The 25225-nt window shown below is 40.7% G+C and overlaps 1 protein-coding gene across 10 annotated transcripts in view; it reads right to left on the bottom strand.

The window, feature by feature from the left end:
- Window positions 1-25225, bottom strand: part of msl3 (MSL complex subunit 3) — a 46967-nt gene that overhangs the window by 8630 nt on the left and 13112 nt on the right. For 7 of the 10 annotated variants that reach the window (XR_004414056.1, XM_033033325.1, XM_033033318.1 and 4 more), the window contains exons 3-8: window positions 21896-21991; window positions 20780-20880; window positions 10758-10885; window positions 10070-10192; window positions 7559-7719; window positions 6568-6723 (exon numbers count right to left, since the gene is read on the bottom strand). Coding sequence is in view for 9 of the 10 variants with exons in the window: in XM_033033318.1 (XP_032889209.1) it covers window positions 6568-6723; window positions 7559-7719; window positions 10070-10192; window positions 10758-10885; window positions 20780-20880; window positions 21896-21991 (765 nt within the window). In the remaining variant the exon portion in view is untranslated. Of the gene's footprint in view, window positions 1-6567; window positions 6724-7558; window positions 7720-10069; window positions 10193-10757; window positions 10886-11172; window positions 11192-20779; window positions 20881-21875; window positions 21992-25225 lie in introns of those variants that run through there. The other 3 variants (XM_033033324.1, XM_033033323.1, XM_033033328.1) reach the window with 3 other exon arrangements.

Below are 25225 nucleotides of genomic sequence, written 5' to 3'. Positions count from 1 at the left end.
TGCCGTAAAAATATCCATTGAATTGGCCTCCACAGCCTTTTGAGGCAAACAATTTCACAAATTCATCACCCTCTGGCTACAGAAATGTTTCCTCATCTCCTTCCGAAAGGAACGTACTTTAATTCTGAGGCTATGACCTCAAGTCCTAGACTCACCCACTAGAGGAAACATCCTCTCCACATCCACTCCATCCAAGCCTTTCACTATTTGGTAAGTTTCAATGAGGGCTCCCTCATCTTTCTAAACTCCAGCGAGTACAGGCAAGTGCCATTAAATGCTCATATGTTTACCCACACGTTCCGGGGATCATTCATGTAAACCCCCTCTGGACAGTCTGCACAGCCAGCACACACTTCCACGGATATGGTGTCCAAAATTGCTCACAATACTCCAAATGCAGCCTGACCAGTGCCTTACAGAGCCTCAGCATTACATCTCTGTTTTTGTATTTTAGCCCTCTTGAAATAAATGCTAGCATTGCGTTTGCCTTCCTTACTACCGATTCGACTTACAAATTAACTCATTAATTAACAAGAGAGAATCTTGCATTTGCACTCCTTTTGTCCTTTTGCACCTCCGATTTCTGGATTTTCTCCACATTTAGAAAATAGTCTGCACCTTTGTTCCTACTACCAAAATGCATGACTCCACACTTTGCCACACTATATTCCATCTACCACTCCTGTGGCCACTCTCACAACATGTCCAAGTCCTTCTGCAGAGTCCCTGTTTTTTCTACACCACCTGCCCCTCTACATATTTTCATTCGGTCTGCAAACTTGGCCATAAATCCTTCAAACCTGTCATCCAAATCATTAATATACAACATGAAGAGTAGCGGTCCCAGCACCGACCACTGCGGAACTCTGCTTGTCATTGGCAGTCATCTAGAAAAAGCCCCCTTTATTGCCTTCTGCCATCCAGCCAACCTACTATCCATGCTAATATCTGCCCTTCGATACCATCTTCCTTAGCCGTCTCACGTGTAGCACCTCATCAAAGGCTTTCTAAAACCATATGCTGGTGTAAGCCAAAAAGCTGGAGTAACTCAGCGGGAGAAAAGGAATATGTGACGCTTCGGGTCTAGACCCTTCGTCAGAATGCTCCTTTGTCTGTCCTGCTATTTATTCTTCAAAGAATTCCAGCAGATCGTCAGGCAAGATCACCCCTTCACAAAACCATGCTGATTTCGGCCTATTTATTCATGAACTTCCAATACTCTGTAATTTCATCCTTTATAATGGACTCCAAAATCTTACCAACCACTGAAGTCAGACTAACCGGCCTATAGTTCCCACTATTCTGCTTTGCTCCCTTCTTGTACAGCGGGGTATTATTGGCAATATTATCCACTCCTGACTCTAGTGATACTTGACATAGTACTATCAATGCCTCCACAATCTCTAAAGCTACCTCTTTCAAAACCCTAGGGTGCTGTCCATCCGGTCCAGATGACTTGTCCACCTTTAGCCCTTTCAGCTTCCAAGCACCAGCTCCCGAGGAATAGCCACTCACTAACTTCCACCCCCTGGCTCTTGAATTTCAGGCACATTGCTGATGTCTTCCACTGCGAAGACTGATGCAAAATAAATATTCTATTCCTCTGCCATTTCTCTATTCCCCATTATCACTTCTCCTGCATCATTTTCCAGCGGTTAAATGTCCTCTTAATATCTGAAGAAACTCTTGCTATCCTCTTTTATATCATTGCCTAGCGTATCTTCATATTTCATCTTTTCTCCCTGTATTGCCATTTTAGTTACCTTCTGTTGTTCATTAAAAGGTTCCCATTCCTCTGGCTTCCCACTAATCTTTGCAAGGTTAGAAACATAGAAACATAGAAAACAGGTGCAGGAGTAGGCCAATCAATATGATCATGGCTGATCATCCAGAATCAGAACCCCGTTCCGGCTTTTCCCCCATATCCCTTGATTCCCTTAGCCCCAAGAGCTAAATCTAACTCTCCCTTGAACACATCCAGTGAATTGGCCTCCAGGCAGAGAATTCCACAGATTCACAACTCTATGGGTGAAAAGTTTGTCCTCATCTCAGTCCTAAATGGCCTACCCCTTATTCTTAAACTGTGACCCCTAGCTCTGGACTCCCCCAACATCGGGAACATTTTTCCTGCATCTACCCTATCGAATCCTCTAAGAATTTTATATGTTTCTACAAGATCTCCTCTCATCCTTGTAAATTCCAGTGAATACAAACCCAGTCGACCCATTCTTTCATCATCCGTCAGTCCCGCCACCCCAGGAATTAATCTGGTGAACCAACGCTGCACTCCCTCAATAGCAATAATGTCCTTTCTCAAATTAGGAGACCAAAATTGCACACAATACTCCAGATGCGGTCTCACCAGGGCCCTGTACAACTGCAGTAGGACCTCCTTGCTCCTAAACTCAATTCCTCTCGCAATGAAGGCCAACATGCCATTAGCTTTCTTCACTGCCTGCTGTACCTGCATGCTTACTTTCGGTGACTGATGTATAAGCACACTCGGGTCTTGTTGCACCTCCCCTTCTCCTAATCTGACACCATTCAGATAATAATCTGCCTTCCTATTCTTGTCACAAAAATGGATAACCTCACATTTATCCACATTATGCTACATCTGCCATGCTTCTGCCAACTCACCCATCCTATCCAAGTCACCCTGCAGCCTCATAGCATCCTCCTCGCAGCTCACACTGCCACCCAGCTTTGTGTCATCCGCAAACTTTGAGATGTCACATTTAATTCCCTCGTCTAAATAGTTAATATATATTGTAAACAACTGGGGTCTCAGCACCGAGCCTTGTGGCACCCCAACTAGTCACTGCCTGAATTCTGAAAAGGACCTGTTAATTCCTACTCTTTGCTTCCTGTCTGCCAACCAGTTCTCTATCCGTCAATACCCTACCCCCAATACCATGTGCTCAATTTTGCACACTAATCTCATGTGGGAACTTGTCAAAGGCTTTTTGAAAGTCCAGATACACCACATCCACTGGCTCTCCCTTATCCATTCTACTTGTTATATCCTCAAAAAAATCCAAAAGATTAATCAAGCATGATCTCCCCTTCATAAATCCATGCTGACTTTGACCGATCCCCAAATACGCTGCTATAACAGCTTTAATAATTGACTCCAGCAACTTCCCCACTACCGATGTAAGGCTAACTATAATTCCATGTTTCTCTCACTCCTTTCTTACAAAGTGGAGTTACATTGGTTACCCTACAGTCCACAGTAACTGACCCAGAGTCGAGAGAATGTTGAAAATTGATCACCAATGCATTCCACGATTTCTAGGGCCATCTCCTTGAGTACTCTGGGATGCAGACCATCATGCCCTGGGGATTTATCTGTATTCAGTCCCACCAGTTTACCCAACACCATTCTCTAACTAATGTGGATGCCCTTCAGTTCCTCCCTCCCACTAGATCCTCGGTCACCTAGTATTTCTGGGAGATTATTTGTGTCTTCCTTAGTGAAGACAGAACCAAAGTACTTGGTTAACTGTTCTGCCATTTCTTTGTTTCCCAATATAAATTCACTTGTCTCTGACTGCAAGGGACCTACATCCGTCTTCACTAATCTTTTCCCGTTTTACATACCTAAAGAAACTTCTACAGTAAGTATTTATATTCCCCGCAAGCTTTCTTTCAATGCTCTTTTCCCCCCCTTGTTGATGAACCTCTTTGTCCTCCTCTGTTGAGTTCTAAATTTCTCCCAGTCCTCTGGTTGTTGCTTCTTCTGGCCAATTTATATGCCTCTTCCTTGGCTTTAATATTATCCTTGACTTCCCCTGTCAGCCACGGTTGAGCCGCCTTCCCAGTTTTATTTTTTCGCCAGACAGGGATGAACAATTTCTGGAGTTCATCCGTGCGTTTTTGAAAATCTTCACCATTGCATCTCCACCGTCAACCCTTTAAGTATAATTTGCCTGTCTATCCTTGCCAATTCCCATCTCATACCTTCAATGTCTTCTTTATTCAAGTTCAGGACCCTAATCTCTGAATTAACCGTGTCACTCTCCATCTTAATGCAGAATTCCACCATATTATGGTCACTGTTGCCCAAGGGGCCTTGCACAACAAGATCGCTAACTAATCCTTCCTCATTACACAATACCCTGCCAGTCAGTTCCCATACATATTGGTTTAAACATCCATCCCGTATACATTCCACGAAATCCTCCTCCGCAGCACGGTTACCAATTTGGTTGGCCCAATCTATATGTAGACTAAAGTTACCCATGATAACTGCTGTACCTTTGCTACACGCATCCCTAATTTCCTGCTTGATGCTGTCCCCAACCTCCCTTCTGTTGTTTGGTCGTTTGTATACCACTCCAACAAGTGTTTTCTGCCCTTTGCTATTTCGCAGTTCTACCCATACCGATTCTACAGCATCCAAGCTAATGTCTCTCCTATTATATGCGTTCTCTTTAAGTTTTATGCTGACCTTGACTTCCCTTGTCAGCCAGTCGCCTCATTCTCCCTGATGATCATGCATCTTCCAAATTATTCCCAGAAATTCCTGCCATTGCTATTCCAATGTCATTCCTGCTAGGGTCCCTTTCCAGTCAACTTTGAACAGCTCCTCCACTACGCTTATATTCAATGACCTGGCCGATGAAACAAAGCATATCATAAGCCTTCTTTACCACTATCTGCTTGTGCAACTCAGAAGATAGAATACTATATTGTTGGAGATAATATCATTCAACGTTGAAATATTAAAGCATTTAGTTGTAATTAAAGATTTGATGGCACTATCTGAAGTAGTAAATCTTGAGTATTAAAATTAAAATGGAATCAATATTGACACCGTTTATGTAGGTGATGCGAGGGGATCTCATTGAAACATGTAAGATTGTTAAGGGTTTGGATACGCTAGAGGCAGGAAACATGTTCCCGATGATGGGGAGTCCAGAACCAGGAGCCACAGTTTAAGAATAAGGAGTAAGCCATTTAGAACGGAGACGAGGAAACACTTTTTCTCACAGAGAGTTGTGTAGCAATGTTACAAAATTTTGAGATTTTAAAAATCAAGTCTTTAATTTATCCCATCAGATAAAGCATAAAAAGAAGTTTAATTTGACACCTAATTCACTTTCATATCTTCAGTATTAAAAAAGTTGTGGCCATTTTCATACTCGGAAATTGGCATCTTGTTCCCTATTGCTTTTTCATTGACAAAAGCTGTGATCGAGAACATTTAAAAGGCCATAACTTTCTTAAAATTTAAGAGAACTGAAAGAAATTTTCAGTTATTATAGATTGAAGCATTCTGAAACAAATATGAAACAATCTTACATAGATGACTTGAAATTAAAGCATATAATTAATTAGTTACCTAATTGTAGCTAATTACAAAATTCAATTACTAGATCTAAACATCTATCCATTTCTTAAGAATAGATTAACATTTTTAAATAGCCTAAGTGTCCAAATAACATTCACACAAGAATTCAGAATATAACATGATTTTAAAATCTCATTGTCATGGGTTTATAGGCCAAATGGAAGGAATTTAATGTTTAATACCTGTAAATTAATGGCCATTTAAATCAAACTTGCGAGTGGGATTTTCTGGAACGGGACCATTTGGAACGTTGAGGTTGCGGTGATTTAGTCCCCCATATCTGCAGCAAATACACTGCCGGTTCTTCGGGGGGGAAAATCACCGTTTCGCAACTTAAAATGTGAATTAAATGCATCTTAAGAAACACTTTTATACATAAAAATAAACTACTTTCTTTTACCTGCCCCCTACATAAAATCCGGCCCCGTTGTCGGCATTGACGGCTTCAGAAACTGATTTTAAAATCACTCCAGCCATTAACTTGTCGGGCGAATTTTTTTTAAAAACACAGAGAACGGCCGTCGGAACGATTCTTTAGCAACATCTTGCACTACAACAAATATAATCCAGGACCAGGTCGAAAAAAACCCAGCGTTTTAACCCCCCCCCCCCTTCAAACGCGCCAAAATCGCGCACACGGCCAGTGGCAGAATTGCAGCGCCGCTGCAGGCAAGTATTGTAACATACCTAAGTTGTGAGTGTGGAATTCTCTGCCTCGGAGGGCGGTGGAGGCAGGTTCTCTGGATGCTTTCAAGACAGAGCTATATAGGGCTCTTAAAAATAGTCAGGGGATATGGGGAGAAGGCAGGAACGGGGTCCTGATTGGCGATGATCAGCCATGATCACATTGAATGGCGGTGCTTGTTCGAAGGGCCGAATGGCCTACTCCTGCACCTATTGTCTATTGTGACCTGGTTACATTTCAACCACTATTTATGACCACGATGCACGTAAACAATCTGCTGCATTTGTGGACAAATAAGCATACATTTCAAAAGGAACTTACTCTCTCTAAAGTGCTTCAATAGGGAATGTAGAAGCACTAAAGAAATATGGTTGCTGCTTTTTAAATAATTTTTTTAGGCAGCCTGGCAATATAGCTCAGATATAAATACTGCACACTGATGAATAGTTAATTTACTCCAAACATATTTGAATAAAAGGATTGTTTTAATAATAATGTTCTCAGAGATACAATCTGTTTTCCTTACCTAATATGTGACAATGTTTCCTTGATTGGAACATAAAATTTGGATGAAGTAATCTTCTTGAATTGTGCATGCTCATACTGATAGAGCAGAATCATAGGCAGAGAAAAGTCAAATGTGATTCTTAAACCGTCCACCATTTCTTTACAAAGTTCAACACTGCAAAGGGAAAAACAGCAAAATATAAATAACAAGTGTCTCCCTACAAAGTGCCCACCCACCCTTTGCTTTCTGTACATAGCATTATGCTATTTTAATTCAGTTTCATAGAAACATAGAAAATAGGTGCAAGAGGAGGCCATTCGGCACTTCGAGCCAGCACCGCCATTCATTGTGATCATGGCTGATCATCCCCAATCGATAACCCGTGCTTGCCTTCTCCCCATGTCCCTTGATTCCACTAGCCCCTAGAGCTCTATCTAACTCTCTCTTAAATCCTTCCAGTGATTTGGCCTCCACTGCCCTCTGTGGCAGGGAATTCCACAAATTCACAACTCTAAGGGTGAAAAAGATTTTTCTCAACTCAGTCTTAAATGGCCTCCCCTTTATTCTAAGTCCCCCTGGTTCTGGACTCGCCCAAAATTCCTGCATCTAGCTTGTCCAGTCCTTTTATAATTTTATATGTTTCTATAAGATATCCCCTCATCCTTCTAAACTCCAGTGAATACAAGCCTAGTCTTTTCAATTTTTCCTCATATGACAGTCCCGCCATCCCAGGGATCAATCTCATGAACCTACGCTGCACTGCCTCAATCTGAATCAATAGTCCCAGCACCTCATTTAGATTCACCAATTGGATTGATGGACGCAATGCGTCCTGCTCTTAAGATCCCAGATCGCTACACAGAATGGATTTATCAACCAGGGCTTCAATGCACAAGCCCATTTGAAGACGGTGGACATGTTTAAGTGCAATGAATGGCTAGACTTAATCTTTCACCATTGATCATAAAATCGAGCGCATTTGGAATTTCAAGTCATTAGTCACACTTACTTCTTCTCAGGTGGGATGTAATGAGGATTCATTGGAATCTGAGTGTTGCTTTGATGATGCCGAGATCTTTCATTGGCTGAAAAAGCCGCATTAATCGCAAAATGTTTCACGTAGGATTCCAAAATATTAATGATGTTTGTCTGGCATGGCAGCTTCACCAGCTGTCAAAACAAGACCAACCATTAGATTCTGTTGAACTACAGTTATGTTAGATACAACTATATGAAAATAGTTGAACTACAGTTATAAAAGTACAAGTATTTGAAAATGCAGATGCAAGAAAAACCTGAAAATATATTTGTGGAAGAAAAAATTAAAGTCCTTTCTTACTTAATTTTGATTGGAATTAAACAAGGTAACAGAAGGGTGTACCAATGTGGCAATTCGCATCTCTCGTTGACCAGGTGCAGAAGAGGATCGTGAGAATTGGCAAAATAAGAAATCAGACACATTCCCTCTTGTCTGGGAATGTATAGAATGGTGAATGCAAACACAACAAAATTAAGATAGATAAGGAAGCTTGTTTTCCCAGTGGAAAGTTACAGGATGCTGCATTACAATATAGCTGGAATGTCAAGCTGGGTGGACCACCCGTGCCCCCTTCCGCAAGTAGCGTAGAAATATTGCAGTAAATGGGGGCTTATGATTGGCTCAGAGAGGCGGCAGTCTGCTTGAAAGATGAGAACGAATAATATCAAGATGCCCTTGGATTATGTTTGACGTATTAACCATCTGTTGCTGAGTAAGATTAACATAAATAAAAAGTACATTATGACTAATGAAATAATTAATACCCATGTGGTAGATGGTAGTTATAGGAAAACATATAGCCAAGGACGGAATTTATTTTCATATAGTTGTATCTAACAAAAAATAATAGTTGTTTACTGCACAGTATAACTGTCGGCTAATTCTGCTGTGAAGTCAGAGAACTGGTGAGCAGTTCACTGCCGCCATCTCTCCATGAAATCATGCAATAAAATCTCTTGAAGCAAACCTCAAAGTCACCACTTTTCCTTTAATTTCCCTCTAAGTTATTTCTTTATTAGTATTTCAAACATCATTATAAACTGTGGTACAATGTACAAAATAACCAAATGTCGATTTGAGTCATATCGACAATAGACAATAGGTGCAGGAGTAGGCCATTTGCCCCTTCGAGCCAACACTGCCATTCAATGTGATCATGGCTGATCATCCCCAATCAGTACCCCGTTCCTGCCTTCTCCCCATAACCCCTGACTCCGCTATCTTTAAATAGACAATAGATTCTGGATTCACCAGCGGTTAATTATGCAAGATTATGGATTCACCAGCTGTTAATTATGAACTCAAAAAGAAACAAAAATTTAACAAGATATGCAAAGAATTTAATGTTACAGTACATTACAGTTTTGCCCAAAGATAAGATAATTCCAGATTTACAATATTTTTCTGTCATCAAATCCGCATAATACGAATTTTTAGTTCTACAATGCATATTAGTTCGACCTTTTCTCAAAACCAAAATACCTTGGATGCTGCAAATCTGATATCTTTTTTTTTTTAAATGCTAAATACTTTCAGAAGGTGAGGAATTACAAAAGGAGAACCATTTCAGAACCATTTTTCATGAAGCCCAGGAGAAGGATAAAATGGGTTAAGATATTGAGAATGCAGAAGGGTGGGAGGAGAGACAACAAGTTGGTTAATGACAGGATAGAGGGCAGCACAAAGAAAATGGTAAAGGAAAATGCCAATGGGAAAACCAGAATGATCTGAAATCATGACACCCATATAGAATAAATATTGAAAATGTAGATTACGTGAAATCGTAAATCTAAAAAGATTGCAATATTTCAAAGAGCAATATCGGAGGCTAATGTGCTCAGTGAAATGGAGAATGAATGTGATAGGTGACTGGCAGTTCAGGGTTAAGTTCAGAATGAACAGTAGTAATATGGTTGCCCAATTTGTATTAATTTCCCCCAACAATCAGGAGGGGCTACCAACGCAATATACCAAATTGGAAACATTACAAGTAAAACACTTAATTCGAGAAAGTTTATGGGGCACTTGCAAAGGAATCGGATAGACGTTAAGGGGCAGGTGCAGAACCCCATTGTAACATTGAATGGAAACACCCATGAAATGGTTTTCTTTCATTTGTTTTCTTAAAATAAAGAATCCAGAATTGAAGCTCTTTTAAAATGCAACAAATGACAAAAAAAAAGTTGCTGCCATCCCAAAGATTAGTGGGAGATACTGCCTGTCCTGCTGAGTTACTCCAGAATTGTGTGTCTATCTTTGGTGTAAACCAGCATTTACAGCTCCTTCCTAAAGATCAGTGAGAACTGGTTACCGTTTTAAAAAGTGCTCTGATCACTGAAAATTACAGATACAAATGAATAAACGTGAGTGCTTTTGGCAAACTTACATTTCTAACACATCCCTTCATCATTCAAACTTGCCAAATAGCAACCCAAAAGTAGTTGCAAAAACAAAATGTCATATTTCACAAGTAAGTCTTACCTTTTTCCTTTTGTTGATATAATAGCAATCATCCTCTAATTTCTTCTTCAAAATTTCTGGAATTTCTATATTTATGCTTTTTTCGTCCATTTCTTTTTTCGAGCAAGTCTCTTGATCTTCCTTCTAGAATTTCAAGAAACAAGTTACATTATTATAATACGATTCTCACAACTTCAAAGTTATTAATACATTAATCACTATAATCTTTGTATTTTCCTTAAACCTTGGTGAAGGATAGTAATTCATGGAAACGGATTTTTAATTGCAGTTGCATTAAGCAATGTTGAATTAATGTGAACACCACCTTCTGAGCTTCAGTTTACTGGCAATAGTCAATGGAAACCAGTCCACAGATAAAATAATTTGTGCACGAACATGTTGGATCTAACCAATTACCCACAAAAGCAATTGTGGGAATAATAATACGATTAAATTCTTTTCCGACATGTTACTGAAAATTCAATTACAAATGCATTCAACTTACAACCAGGTGGAGAAAAACCATATTTCCAGATTTTTAATAAAATCTCCAACAAGTATTTTGTAATGTATTGGAATGGATGGATAAAATTTACCAAATTGAACACCTTCCAGGCTGGTGTAAAGACCCATAACAATTACTCTGGTTCACACTCCATAGAAACAGTAATAGCTGCTGAGCACTTCCAATATTTACTTTTCTATTTACCATTTCTATTATCTCGTCTGGTTCACTGTCATCTTCACAGTCTAATAATTCTTCATCTGAACCATCTATATCGTCTTCATCGTCATCACCATCGTCCTCAACCTCATCAATTGAAGTAGCACTTAAAGCTTCAAAAGGGAAAAATATTCTAATGAAATCGTCAATCATATACATACAGGCCGTTAGTAAACTCAAGCTCAGAGTTTGAAATGACAAACTTTGCTTTAGGAACTCACACCACTGCTCTAGGAACATGTCCCATTATGAATAAAAGTCTGGCAAGATGCAATGAAAACTGATCATTACTCACAAAAAGCATAAATAGATTCATTTTATTCTCCAAGAATGCTCTAGCTTTGGCACCAAGTTCAGATTTAAGGTCCCTGAAGGTTGTACATATAAAGTTTATACTCACGACACAAGTCCATTCCTCATTTTTATTGAAATAGATCTGGCAGATATTAAGGATCCAAAATCCAAAAAGATTTTATGTACATTAAGTCAAAGAGGGTAATTAGAGAAAGAATAGAATTCCTCAGAAACCTAAGCGCTCATCTCTATGTGGAGTCGCAGGAGATGGCAGGTCCTCAATGAGTATTTCTCCTCTGATTTTACCATGGAGAAAGACATGAAGGTGGGGAACTTGGGACAGTTAATAGATATGTCTTGAGGAGAGTCATAATTTCAGTTAAGGTGGTACTAAGGCATATGAAGATAGATAAATCTTCCAGGCCTGATCAGGGTGGCTGAGATATACAAATCATCCTTGGACACAGGTGAAGTGCCAGAAGACTGGAAGGTGGCTAATGTTGTGCCTCTATTTACAAAGAGCTGCAAGGGAAAGCCAGGGAACTATAGACCAGTGAATCTAACATCTGGGGTAGGCAAGTATTCAGAGGGATAATATATAGGTATTTGGATAGACAGTGGTTGATTAGGGATAGTTAGCATGGTTTTGTACATAAAAGATAGTATAATACAAAACCGGTTATATTTTTTGAAGTAAATTAAAAAGGTTGATGAGGGCAAAGCCGTAGATACTGTCTATATGTACTTGAGCAAGGCATTTGGTAAGGTTTAATATAGTCGGCAGCTCTGTAAAATTAGATTGCATGGGAGCCAGGGAGAAAGAATTGGCTTCATGGAAGGGAGCAGAGGGTGATGATAGAAGGTTATTTTTTAGACTGGAGGCCTGTAACTCGTGGTGTGCATCAGGGATCCATTCTGAGCTCATTGGTGATTGTGGTTTATATCAACAAACTGAATGAGAAGGAAGATGGCAGATGACTCTAAAGTCAGATAGTGAAGATGGTTATCAAAAATTACAGCAAGATCTTGCAGTCGGGCACATAGGGTGAAGAATGGTTAATGTAGTTTAATGCAGATATGTGCAAGGCAGGCACTTTGAGCAGTCAAACCAGGACAGGACCTCCACATTGAATGACAGGACCCTGGGGAATGTTGTGGAACAGAGGGTTTTAGATTTTAAAAATTTAATATGAACCAGAGGGTCAACTTTTTCCACACAGAGGATGGTGGGTATATGGAAAGAGATACCAGAGGGGGTAGTTGAGGCAGGCACTATAACAACATGTAAAAGACATTTGGATAGGAAAGGTATATGGATAGGGAAAGTTCAGAGGGATAGGGCCAAACGCAGGCAAGTGGGATTAGTGTAGATGGGCATCGTGATCGGCATGGACAGGTTGGGCCGAAGGACCCATTTCCAAGCTGTGACTCCATGAAATCATGGAACTGTAGTCATCGAGTACAAGGCAGCAACTCATCTTCTTCCTCTTCTTCAAACAATCAAAATAACAATGAGATGAGAACGTACATGGCATGATTAGCAAGTTCCTCGGAGGTGGCATCACAGGTAGATAGGGTGGTCAAAAAGGCTTTAAACACATTGACCTTCAGTCAGAGTACTGAGTTTAGAAGTTGGGAGGTCATGTTGCTGTTCTACAGGATGTTGGTGAGGCCACATTTGGAGTATTGCATTCAGTTCTCAGCACCAAGTTATAGGAAGGATGTTGTAAAGTTGGAAAGGGTATGGAGAAGATTTACAAGGATGTTGCCAGGACTCGAGGGTCTGAGCTATGGGCAGAGGTTGATCAGGCTGGGACACTATTCCTTGGAGCGCAGGAGGGTGACAGGTGATCTTTTTAAGGTGTATAAAATCATGAGAATATTGGGTAAACGCACAGAATCGCTTGCCCAGAGTACAAGAAATCACAAACCAGTGAATATAGATTTAAGGTGAATGGAGAAAGATTCAATAGAAATCTGATGGGTATCTTTTTCACACAAAGGCCAGTGGGTGTAAAGAACAAGTTACCAGAGGTAGCCGAGGCAAGAACTATCGCAATGTTTAAGAAACAATTAGACAGGTACATGGATAGGACAGGTTTAGAGGGACATAGGCCAAATGGAGCAGGAGGTAGGTTCTACTGCAGTTGTACGGGTCTTGGTGAACCACACCTGGAGTTATGTTGCATCCCAGTTTTGGTCTCCAAATCTGAGAAGGACATTATTGCCATAGAGGGAGTGCAGAGAAGTTGTCACCAGAATGATTCCGGGATGTCAGGACTGTCTATGAAGAAAGACTGTATAGACTTGTTTAATACTCTCTAAATTTAGGAATTGATAGGGGATCTATAGAAACTTACAAAATTCTTAAGGGTTGGACGGCTAGATCAGGAAATGCTCCCTGGTTGGGGAAGTCCTAGGACAATAGGGTACAGCTTAATGATAGGGGATGTCCATATACCATGATATAAATATATACACACATGAATAAATAAACTGGTAGTGCAAATAACAGAAAGTGGTTGCTAATAATCAGAGTTTTGTCCAAGTCAGGTTTAATAGCCTGATGGCTGAGGGGAAGTAGCTATTCCTGAACCTGGTTGTTGCAGTCTTCAGGCTCCTGTACCTTCTACCTGAAGTTAGCAGGGAGATGAGTGTGTGGCCAGGATGGTGTGGGTCTTTGATGATACTGCCAGCCTTTTTGAGGCAGCGACTGCGATAAATCCCCTCGATGGAAGGAAGGTCAGAGATTACAGAGATTCACAGAGATTACAGATTTAACTTTCATTGAAATGTGTTTTATTGTATTTTTAAATCTACAATGGAAAATGGTCTTTGAAACAACTTAATGAAACGGATTTTCTTTGTGTGGAACGAATATTCAAAATCTTCAATTTTGGGGATTAACACAAAAAAAAATTAATGGCTTTTGAAGCTTTTGCCTTGATGAATTCCGATAGTTTGATAAAGAGAAGGTGAAAGCGGTAGAGGCAAGAGGTAAAGAGTGCACTCATCTTAACATAATATAGTACCAATTTTGGGGCACAAACCCCACAAAACCAGTCTCTACTCCATTACGCCTCGTGTGTTGTACACGTTAAAAAGAGTTAAAGATTGGTAATTCTGAGGCAGAGGTTACCATTTATAAAATTTCAGCCATGAAATACCAGGATATTTACACCAGGGTTCCAAAAGCTCTGAACAAATGCAGGTCATTTTCATTTGGGATTTTCATCGTTAGAGTTGTTGATTTCTATCGCTAAAATGTAATAGTAGAAATTCACATGTCGGTCACTAAATCAGCTGCTCGCATCACACATGCACCAAGGAGTCTGAAATTAGCATTAAATCACTCTCTTAGTTGCCAGTTGTACTTAAATCAGAATGTTAAAAGATTTTGTGCTGTTGTGCCACTAATCTACTTGGCTAATGTGCATCCCGGTCAATTAAATGTAAACTACACCACCGGCCAGCACTTTTAAGCAAGTTAAGCACTTCACTCCAAGTGCTGACAAACGCGCACTGCTTCAATTCTAAATTAAACACTGCAGGTGCATGACATCCAAAGTAAAAAAAACAGTAAGTACAAGAAACGCTCAACAGCTCACATACTTGAAGCATTCTTCGTTTTGCTCCCTGCAGATGCTCCTTGACCGAAGAATATTTCCAGTAACTTCAATTTCAGTTGCCTTTCAGCTTACTTTACATACAGTGCCCTCCATAATGTTTGGGACAAAGACCCGTCATTTATTTATTTGCCTCAATTTGAGATTTGTAATAGAAAAAAAAAAAAATCAGGTGGTTAAAATGCACATTGTCAGTTTTTATTAAAGGCCATTTTTATACATTTTGGTTTCACCATGTCGAAATGACAGAAGTGTTTATACATAATCCCGCCCATTTCAGGGCACCATAATGTTTGGGACACATGGCTTCACGGGTGTTTGTAATTGTTCAGGTGTGTTTAATTGCTTCCTTAATGTATAAGAGAGCTCTCAGCACCTAGTCTTTCCACCAGACTTTCCATCACCTTTGGAAACTTTTATTGCTGTTAATCAACATAAGGACCAAAGTGTGTACCAATGAAAGTCAAAGAAGCCATTGTGAGACTGAGAAACAAGAATAAAACTGTCACAGACATCAGCCAAACCTTAGGCTTACCAAAATCAACTGTTTGGAACATTATTAAGAAGAGAGCACTGGTGAGCTTACTAATCGCAAAGGGACTGGCAGGCCAAGGAAGACCTCCACAGTTGATGACAGAAGAATTCTCTCTATAATAAAGAAAAATCCCCAAACACCTGTCCAACAAATCAAACACTCTTCAGGAGTCAGGTGTGGATTTGTCAATGACCACTGTCCGCAGAAAACTTAATGAACAGAAATACAGAGGCTACACTGCAAGATGCAAACCACTGATTAGCCACAAAAATAGGATGGCTGGGTTACAGTTTGCCAAGAGGTACTTAAAAGAGCAACCACAGTTCTGGAAAAGGTCTTGTGGACAGATGAGACAAAGATTAACATATCAAAGTGATGGCAGGAGCAAAGTATGAAGGAGAGAAGGAACTGCCCAAGATCCAAACCATACCACTTCGACTGGGAAACACGTTGATGGGTGTTATGGCCTGGGCATGTATGGTTGCTGAAGGTACTGGCTCACTTATCTTCATTGATGATATAACTGCTGATGGCAGTAGCATAATGAATTCTGAAATGTATAGATACATCCTATCTGCTCAAACAAATGCCTCAAATCTCATTGGTCGGCAGTTCATTCTACAGCAAAACAATAATCTCTAACATACTGCTAAAGCAACAGTTTTTCAAAGCTAAAACATGCTCACTTCTTGAGTGGCGAAGTCAATCACCCAATCTGAACCCAATTGAGCATGTCTTTTATATGCTGAAGAGAAAACTGAACGGGACTAGCCCCCAAAACAAGCATAAGCTAAAGATGGCTGCAATACAGGCCTGGCAGAGCATCACCAGAGAAGACACCCAGCAACTGGTGATGTCCATGAATTGAAGACTTCAAGCAGTCATTACATGCAAAGGATATGCATCAAAATACTAAACATGGCTACTTTCATTTACATGACATTGCTGCGTCCCAAACATTATGGTGCCCTGAAATGGGGGGACTATGTATAAACACTGCTGTAATTTCTACATGGTGAAACCAAAATGTATAAAAATGGCCTTTATTAAAATCTGACAATGTGCACTTTAACCACATGTGATTTTTTCTATTAAAAATCTCAAATTGAGGAGTAGAGGCAAATAAATAATTGATGGATCTTTGTCCCAAACATTATAGAGGGCACTGTACATAAAAAGTAGACTATTCGGCCCCTTGAGTTGCTCTTCTATTCAATAAGATCATGGTAACTATCAGATCAGCCAAAACATTCCTGTCAAACAAGATAGACACAAACAGCTGGAGTAACTCAGCGGGATCAGACAGCATCTCTGGAGAAAATTAGTAAGTGACATTTCGGGTTGAGACTCTTCTTCATACTGAGAGTCAGGGGACAGGGAATTTGAAAGAAATAGAAGGTCCATAGAATGAAAATTCAAAGAATCTGGTTTCACTACCATTTCAGTCGAAGTCCCAAAGGTCAACTAACCCAATTTTTTTTTACCTCCCTTTAAATTTTAAAAAAGTGAGTCAGGGTTTTTTCACAAGACAAAGCATCCTTTCTATATCCCCCCCGTCAGGACACGTCAGGATCTTATAAATGTCAATCAAGTCCCGTCACACTCCTAATTTCCAGCAGACATGAAGCACCAATGTGCAATCTTTCCTCCTAATGTCAACTTAATAATCCAAACAGATATCTTCACCGATTTAAATAAAACAAACGTGGGGTGCTGCGACCCCAGTTATTTACAATATATATTCACGACTTAGATGAGGGAATTAAATGTAACATCTCAAAGTTGCGGATGACACAAAGCTGGGTGGCAGTGTGAGCTGCGAGAAGGATGCAATGAGGCTGCAGGGTGACTTGGATAGGTTGGGTGAGAGGGCAGATAAATGGCAGATGTGGTAAAATGAGGATACATGTGAGGTTATCCACCTTGAACAGGAAGGCAGATTATTATCTGAATGGTGTCAGATTAGTAAAAGGGGAGGTGCAACGAGACCTGGGTGTGCATGTACATCAGTCACTGAAAGTAAGCATGCAGGTACAGCAGGCATGTTGGCCTTCATTGCAAGAGGATTTGAGTTCAGGAGCAAGGAGATCCTACTGCAGTTGTAAAGGACCCTGGTGAGAGCGCTCCTGTAGTAGTCAATATTCAGGAGAGATAGAGAGAAAGGAAAAGGAGGTGGGGTAGCGGTGCTGGTTAGAGAGGAGATTAACGCAATGGAAAGGAAGGACATTAGTTTGGAGGATGTGGAATCGGTATGGGTAGAGCTGCGAAACACTAAGGGGCAGAAAACGGTGGTAGGTGTTGTGCACAGGCCACCTAACAGTAGTAGTAAATTGGAGATGGTATCAAACAGGAAATTAGAAATGCGTGCGACAAAGGCAAAACCGTTATAATGGGTGACTTCAATCTACATATAGATTGGGTGAATCAAATTGGCTGGGGTGCTGAGGAAGAGGATTTCTTGGAATGTATGCGGGATAGTTATCTAAATCAACATGTAGAGGAACCAACGAGAGAGCAGGCTATTTTAGACTGGGTATTGAGTAATGAGGAAGGGTTAGTTAGCAGTCTTGTTGTACGTGCCCCCTTGGACAAGTGACCATAATATGGTTGAGTTCTTCATTAGGATGGAGAGTGACATTGTTAATTCAGAAACAATGGTTCTGAACTTAAAGAAAGGTAACTTTGAGGGTATGAGACGTGAATTGGCCAAGATTGACGGGCAATTAATTCTAAAAGGGTTGACGGTGGATATGCAATGGAAGACATTTAAAGACTGCATGGATGAACTACAAAAATTGTTCATCCCAGTTTGGCAAAAGAATAAATCAGGGAAGGTAGTGCATCCGTGGATAACAAGGGAAATCAGGGATAGTATCAAAGCGAAGGATGATGCGTACAAATTAGCCAGAAAAAGCAGCATACCGGAGGACTGGGAGAAATTCAGAGACCAGCAGAGGAGGACAAAGGGCTTAATTAGGAAAGGAAAAATAGATTATGAAAGAAAACTGGCAGGGAACATAAAAACTGACTGCAAAGGTTTTTATAGATATGTGAAAAGAAAGAGATTAGTTAAAACAAATGTAGGTCCCTTGCAGTCAGAAACAGGTGAGTTGATCATGGGGAACAAGGATATGGCGGACCAATTGAATAACTACTTTGGTTCCGTCTTCACTAAGGAAGACATAAATAATCTGCCGGAAATAGCAGGTGACCGCGGGTCAAAGGAGTTGGAGGAATTGAGTGAAATCCAGGTTAGCCGGGAAGTGGTGTTGGGTAAATTGAATGGATTAAAGGCCGATAAATCCCCAGGGCCAGATAGGCTGCATCCCAGAGTACTTAAGGAAGTAGCTCCAGAAATAGTGGATGCATTAGTAATAACCTTTCAAAACTCTTTAGATTCTGGAGTAGTTCCTGAGGATTGGCGGGTAGCAAACGTAACCCCACTTTTTAAGAAGGGAGGGAGAGAGAAAACGGGGAATTACAGACCAGTTAGTCTAACATCGGTAGTGGGGAAACTGCTAGAGTCAGTTATTAAAGATGGGATAGCAGCACATTTGGAAAGTGGTGAAATCATTGGACAAAGTCAGCATGGATTTACAAAAGGTAAATCATGTCTGACGAATCTTATAGAATTTTTCGAGGATGTAACTGTAGCGTGGATAGGGGAGAACCAGTGGATGTGGTGTATCTGGACTTCCAGAAGGCTTTCGACCAGGTCCCACATAAGAGATTAGTATACAAACTTAAAGCACACGGCATTGGGGGTTCAGTATTGATGTGGATAGAGAACTGGCTGGCAAACAGGAAGCAAAGAGTAGGAGTAAACGGGTCCTTTTCACAATGGCAGGCAGTGACTAGTGGGGTACCGCAAGGCTCAGTGCTGGGACCCCAGCTATTTACAATATATATTAATGATCTGGATGAGGGAATTGAAGGCAATATCTCCAAGTTTGCGGATGACACTAAGCTGGGGGGCAGTGTTAGCTGTGAGGAGGATGCTAGGAGACTGCAAGGTGACTTGGATAGGCTGGGTGAGTGGGCAAATGTTTGGCAGATGCAGTATAATGTGGATAAATGTGAGGTTATCCATTTTGGTGGCAAAAACAGGAAAGCAGACTATTATCTAAATGGTGGCCGACTAGGAAAAGGGGAGATGCAGCAAGACCTGGGTGTCATGGTACACCAGTCATTGAAAGTAGGCATGTAGGTGCAGCAGGCAGTGAAGAAAGCGAATGGTGTGTTAGCTTTCATAGCAAAAGGATTTGAGTATAGGAGCAGGGAGGTTCTACTGCAGTTGTACAGGGTCTTGGTGAGACCACACCTGGAGTATTGCGTACAGTTTTGGTCTCCAAATCTGAGGAAGGACATTATTGCCCTAGAGGGAGTGCAGAGAAGGTTCACCAGACTGATTCCTGGGATGTCAGGACTGTCTTATGAAGAAAAACTGGATAGACTTGGTTTATACTCTGTAGAATTTAGGAGATTGAGAGGGGATCTTATAGAAATTTATAAAATTCTTAAGGGGTTGGACAGGCTAGATGCAGGAAGATTGCTCCCGATGTTGGGGAAGTCCAGGACAAGGGGTCACAGCTTAAGGATAAGGGGGAAATCCTTTAAAACCAAGATGAGAAGAACTTTTTTCACACAGAGAGTGGTGAATCTCTGGAACTCTCTGCCACAGAGGGTAGTCGAGGCCAGTTCATTGGCTATATTTAAGAGGGCGTTAGATGTGGCCCTTGTGGCTAAGGGGATCAGAGGGTATGGAGAGAAGGCAGGTACGGGATACTGAGTTGGATGATCAGCCATGATCATATTGAATGGCGGTGCAGGCTCGAAGGGCCGAATGGCCTACTCCTGCACCTAATTTCTATGTTTCTATGTATTGTGTGCAATTTTGGTCTCCTAATTTGAGAAAGGACATTATTGCTATTGAGGGAATGCAGCGTAGGTTCACCAGGTTAATTCCCGGGATGGCGGGACTGACATATGATAAAATAATGGGTCGACTGGGCTTGTATTCACTGGAATTTAGAGGGATGAGAGGATATCTTATAAAAGCATATAACATTTTTTGAGGGATTGGACAGGCTAGATGCAGGAAAAATGTTCCCGATGTTGGGGGAGTCCAGAACCGGGGGGGGGGGGGGGGGGGGGGGGGAGTCACAGTTTAAGAATAGAGGGTAGGCCATTTAGGACTGAGATGAGGAAAAACGTTTTCACCCAGAGAGTTGTGAATCTGTGGAATTCTCTGCCACAGAAGGCAGTGGAGGTCAATTCACTGGATGTTTTCAAGAGAGTTAGATTTAGCTCATCGGGCTAAAAGAATCAAGGGATATGGGGAAAAAGAAGGAACGGGGTACTGATTTTAGATGATCAGCTGGCACCTATACTCCTGCACCTATTTTTCTGTTTCTAAGTTTCTAAGGAACACAGCCTGAAGTCACCGATTCCTTGTCTCCAGAGCTGCTGTCTAGTCCACGGAGTTACTCCAACTTTTTGTGTCTATCTATGCTTTAAATAAAACAAATTTTGTTTGGCAAACAGATACTCACAGTTTTCATCATTCTCTTCTTTTTCATCAACAGGAAGACATTTTAGCACTGAGTCAACACCAGGCAGCCGGCAACGACGTGTCTTTTTCCCTTTGTTTTTCCTAATTGTATGAAAGTTAGCATTAAACAAATCAGTCTATAGTGAATTAATTCCATTAGGCTGTAGTTTGAAGAGTCCAAAGGTGTTTGTGGCATCAGATGTTAAGACATTGAAAGACTCACAAATGATACACCTCTGAATTAAACAAACATAGCTATTACGGCACATATTCAAGCTTTTAAAAACAAGAGCACGATACAAAGGAATGATGCACATCCTTGATAGTTAAACTGTATTTGTTATACAAACCATGTTGTTTTTTTCTCTTTACCACCTAGACACCAGTTAATATGTTTTATTATTATGTTTTGTTAACCTAGTTAACGTTTCTCAACAGTTGAATTCCAGCACAATGACTGCTACATAAAATATCATTTATTTTTGGTGAACACTTGCATTGTTGCACACAGTTTGAAGAAAACTTTGGGAAAGTGGCGAGTGCTCTGAGGTACCCTTTTCACAGCCATGTCGATGGGAGATAGAAATCTCTGAAGCAAGAGATTTCTGTATGCATGATGTAGTGAAGTTTCTGTTTCTGGCATTGCAATCCCTCAGGTGAAAGATTTATGAGCTATCTGACCAAGCAATTTGTCTTGAAAGATAAATTATAATTAATCTCTAAACAAAGCATTATTTGTGCAAAGGCCTTCAGTCACAATCAAACAAAAGAACTTTCATTAAATACTTTTGAATAATTCATGTTGTGGCTTTGTGCGGACTAGTTGCTACAAAGAGCACATGTACTCACCATTTAAGCCCTTTCTTACTGGGGACCAATTCTAATGCACTATATCTATGCCCTGGCAACATGTTGTATTGGAAATAAGCAGGGTAACACTTCATTCGTTTCTCAAACTTCAGTTCATTTATCCTTTAGATGGAACCTTGGAACCTCTTACCAGATTTTTGATTAAAGATTTATTCAGTTATCTGACCAAGCAGCCTAGTATTTTCTATATACTTTGCAAATACTTTGGGGTATGTAACGATGCTTACATCACGTAAATTATTCTTACATGCGAGCCACAGCTTTCTTGGCCAATTTACGCTGTAATCTGCGATTCTCATCCGTGTCACGAAGTACATGATCTTCTGCTGCCCATCTATCCCAGCTAAAGACAGGAGGATAAAGACAGATAAAAATAAAAAGGTAACAAAAAAAATCAAAACATTATAAAACCAAAATAAATTAACCTATTTAATACCATAAATCTATTATTAAATTGGATACTGTAATTAACTTGGTTAGTTAAAGCATTAAAAGTGCAATTTGCAAAAGGGCTGCTCCTTTAGGATTAAAAACAATATGCAGCACTATCTCAAGAAATTTAAAAAAATTGCTATACAATTGATAAAATATTAATTCAGTACAAAAGAGGCAAGCGTAGAAAAATATAAAACATTAGTTAACATTTTATTTTCAAAATATCTTTTGCACACTTTCAAATAACAATGTGCTCCATCCAAAAATATTCCAACAGAACAAAATCTTGGTCATCACGTCAGAATATACAGTTCATACAAAAAAACCCACATTGATTTGTCTTTTTAGTTACACAGCATAATCTTTAGATTTCAACGCAGCCATTACAATTGTTCCAGATTCTCGTGAATCCACAGTACTGTTTAGAAACCAACATTGTTTTAGTATGTTCAGATGTGCAAAAAAATTCTAAAGGGCCTGTCCCATTTAGGCGGTTTTTTAGGCGACTGTCATAGTCGTAGCAAGTCGTCGAAAAACCGGCGACTGGACCATCCCTACGACAATGTCTACGCCAACCTACCATCTAGTCGACGCCAGGCCACAGCAAGCTACCGAGAACCGGCGACCCAATCGTCGCGACTTAGGACGTCCACCTACGACCCGCGACAAGCTACGACAAGCTCCGACCCTGTCGGCAACAACTGAAGATAACTGAAGGCAATTCAGTTGTCGGTGCCTGTCGCCGGTTGACGTAGGTTGACGTAGGTAGTCGCCAATGGAATTCACCAAAGTCAGCACTGGCGACAACCTGCATCACCTGGCAACAAGCTACGACAGCAACTACGTCCGGAGAAGTCAAGCTACGCTCACTGGCTTCAACCCACTGTCACCGAAAAATGTTTTAACATGTTGAAAATCCAGCAGCGACCAGAAAGACGCTACAACTCTTTGGGCGACTGAGGAGACTACTCACGACCATACAGGCGACACCCCGGCGACCATGCAGTCGCCTAAAAAAGATATTAAGTGGGACAGGCCCTTAAGACTAATAGAAAGATATTTATAATTTTTTGGAGAAAAAAAAAATCAAAGAGCAACACCAATATCCTGTTTATAATTTGTAGCACAAATTATCCAAATTATACAAACTGTCCAAACATTAAACTATCTAAAAGACTCTGAAATGCCAACATCAGCCTCTACCACCACCCCTGACAGCAAATTACAGCCACTCACAAATTTTAGTGAAAAAAAGTTGCTTCTACATCTTTTTAAAATTGTGATCAAATGGCTATCATAAATATATAGATTACAGCACAGCCTGATACTTCAAACAAGTTGAAATTCCAACTATTCATTAATTAACCAGCTTGATTATTTATTTCACCTGGACTTTATTGAAAAAAATGACTTAAACAGGAAATGATCTGTAATGAATAGAATAAACAATGTCAGATTATAAACTGCATATGACTTCAACATCAAATATTCAAAACGCATCAATTTCCCCAATATAGGCCATGTACATTTTTTTTTAAAGAATTTATGCAAAAGAATCTCACATTAAAATGCCGGAGCGGATAGACTTAATGAAATGATGTCAACTAGAATTAGAGTGATCAAATTTATTTCCAATAATTGCCTTTAATACTGTTAATAAATCTGTACACAAGAATACCAATATACTTCAGGAATGCATTTAAACAGCACAGGTCCAGTGCATGTTCAATGATTTGTTAGGAAAATAATTCAACAATAAGCGAGTTTGGTATCCTAAAGTGCAACGGGCCGGTGTCCTGTCAGTCCAGAGCTGTCGGTTAACCCGGCGGGACAGGCAGAGTTGAGCTGGAGATAGCGCTTCTTCTCCGCGCTGGCTGGAAGCCTGGGCCGGCACTGCAACGGGTCGGTGTCCATCAGTCCAGTGTCAGTCCATCTCCGGCCGCTCCCGGACAGGGATGGGACACTCGGGAGGGCACAGTCCAGGAGATATTCAACAGCGCTTGCAGCGCCGGAGACCCGGGTTCGATCCTCACCACGGATGAAACGCAGGTCTGTATACTCGCTGTTTATCGCGAGTGACCTTTGACAAATCCCATGATTCCTTGCATTTTTCACAATACCGAACTCGCTTGTACACACAACATATTGAAGAATTTGAAAGACAAAATTGGAAAGTCTTCTCATTATAATCAGTTCACAATGACTCACCTGAACAATTTAGCTCATATGTGAAAACATAAAACATACCAAACATAGAACAGTACAGGAAAAGGCCTATCAGGCCACAATGTCCGTGCTGAACAGGAGGATGTCGTTAAACTGATCTTCTTTGCTAATATCACTCCTTTCCCTGCATATCCATATGCCTCGCATATGCCAACATCAGCCTCTGTCACCACCCCTGGCAGCAAATTCCAGGCACCCACAAATCTCTGTAAAAAATTGATTGCACATCTCCTTTAAATTTTGTCCCTCTCATCCGAAAGCTATGCCCTCTAGACTTTGACATTTCCACCCTGGGCAAAAGGTGCTGACCGTCTATCCTATCCATGCCTTTCATCAATCTATATACTTCTATTGGATCTCCCCTCAAAGGGCTTTCTCACGGTGCGACCTGACGCAAGACTTAACAAGAGTTTAACATCGTGGGAACCTCCTGCGATAACAGTACGGCATTCGTGGACCACCGAGGACCTCCATGGCGCTAACGGCAGGTAGTCGTGTAACTTTGTAAGGTCGGGAGAAAATTCAAACATTTTTGAATTTCTCCAAGAGTGATTTGAGCACTTTTTGGTGAGCGTTGCAACATTGTATGAACGCAGATGCCAGTGCGATATCCGTGCGATATCCGTAATGACTCTTGCGGGTACCGTGGGAACTCCTGCGAACGGTAAACCCGGAAGCTTGACAGAGGGGACATAAGGTGAGTAAAAAAGGTGGTCTCAATATCGCCAATGGACCATGTGTCCATCGAGGACGTCCCACCTAATTGTCATTGTTTGAGAATCTTTTTCACAGTAAGACTTGCAGAGATGCCTCTCAGAAAAGCGCGAAGAAAGGGGTCAAAGAAAGTCAGAAAGTTTTTAGCCATGCAGGTAAATGAGGAGGAGACTCAGCAAGAGAGACAGGTGGAGAGGCAAGA

Source organism: Amblyraja radiata, chromosome 14 (genome assembly GCF_010909765.2).
Source record: "Amblyraja radiata isolate CabotCenter1 chromosome 14, sAmbRad1.1.pri, whole genome shotgun sequence".
NCBI lineage: Eukaryota > Metazoa > Chordata > Chondrichthyes > Rajiformes > Rajidae > Amblyraja > Amblyraja radiata.
This window is presented reverse-complemented; position numbering and strand designations above follow the sequence as displayed.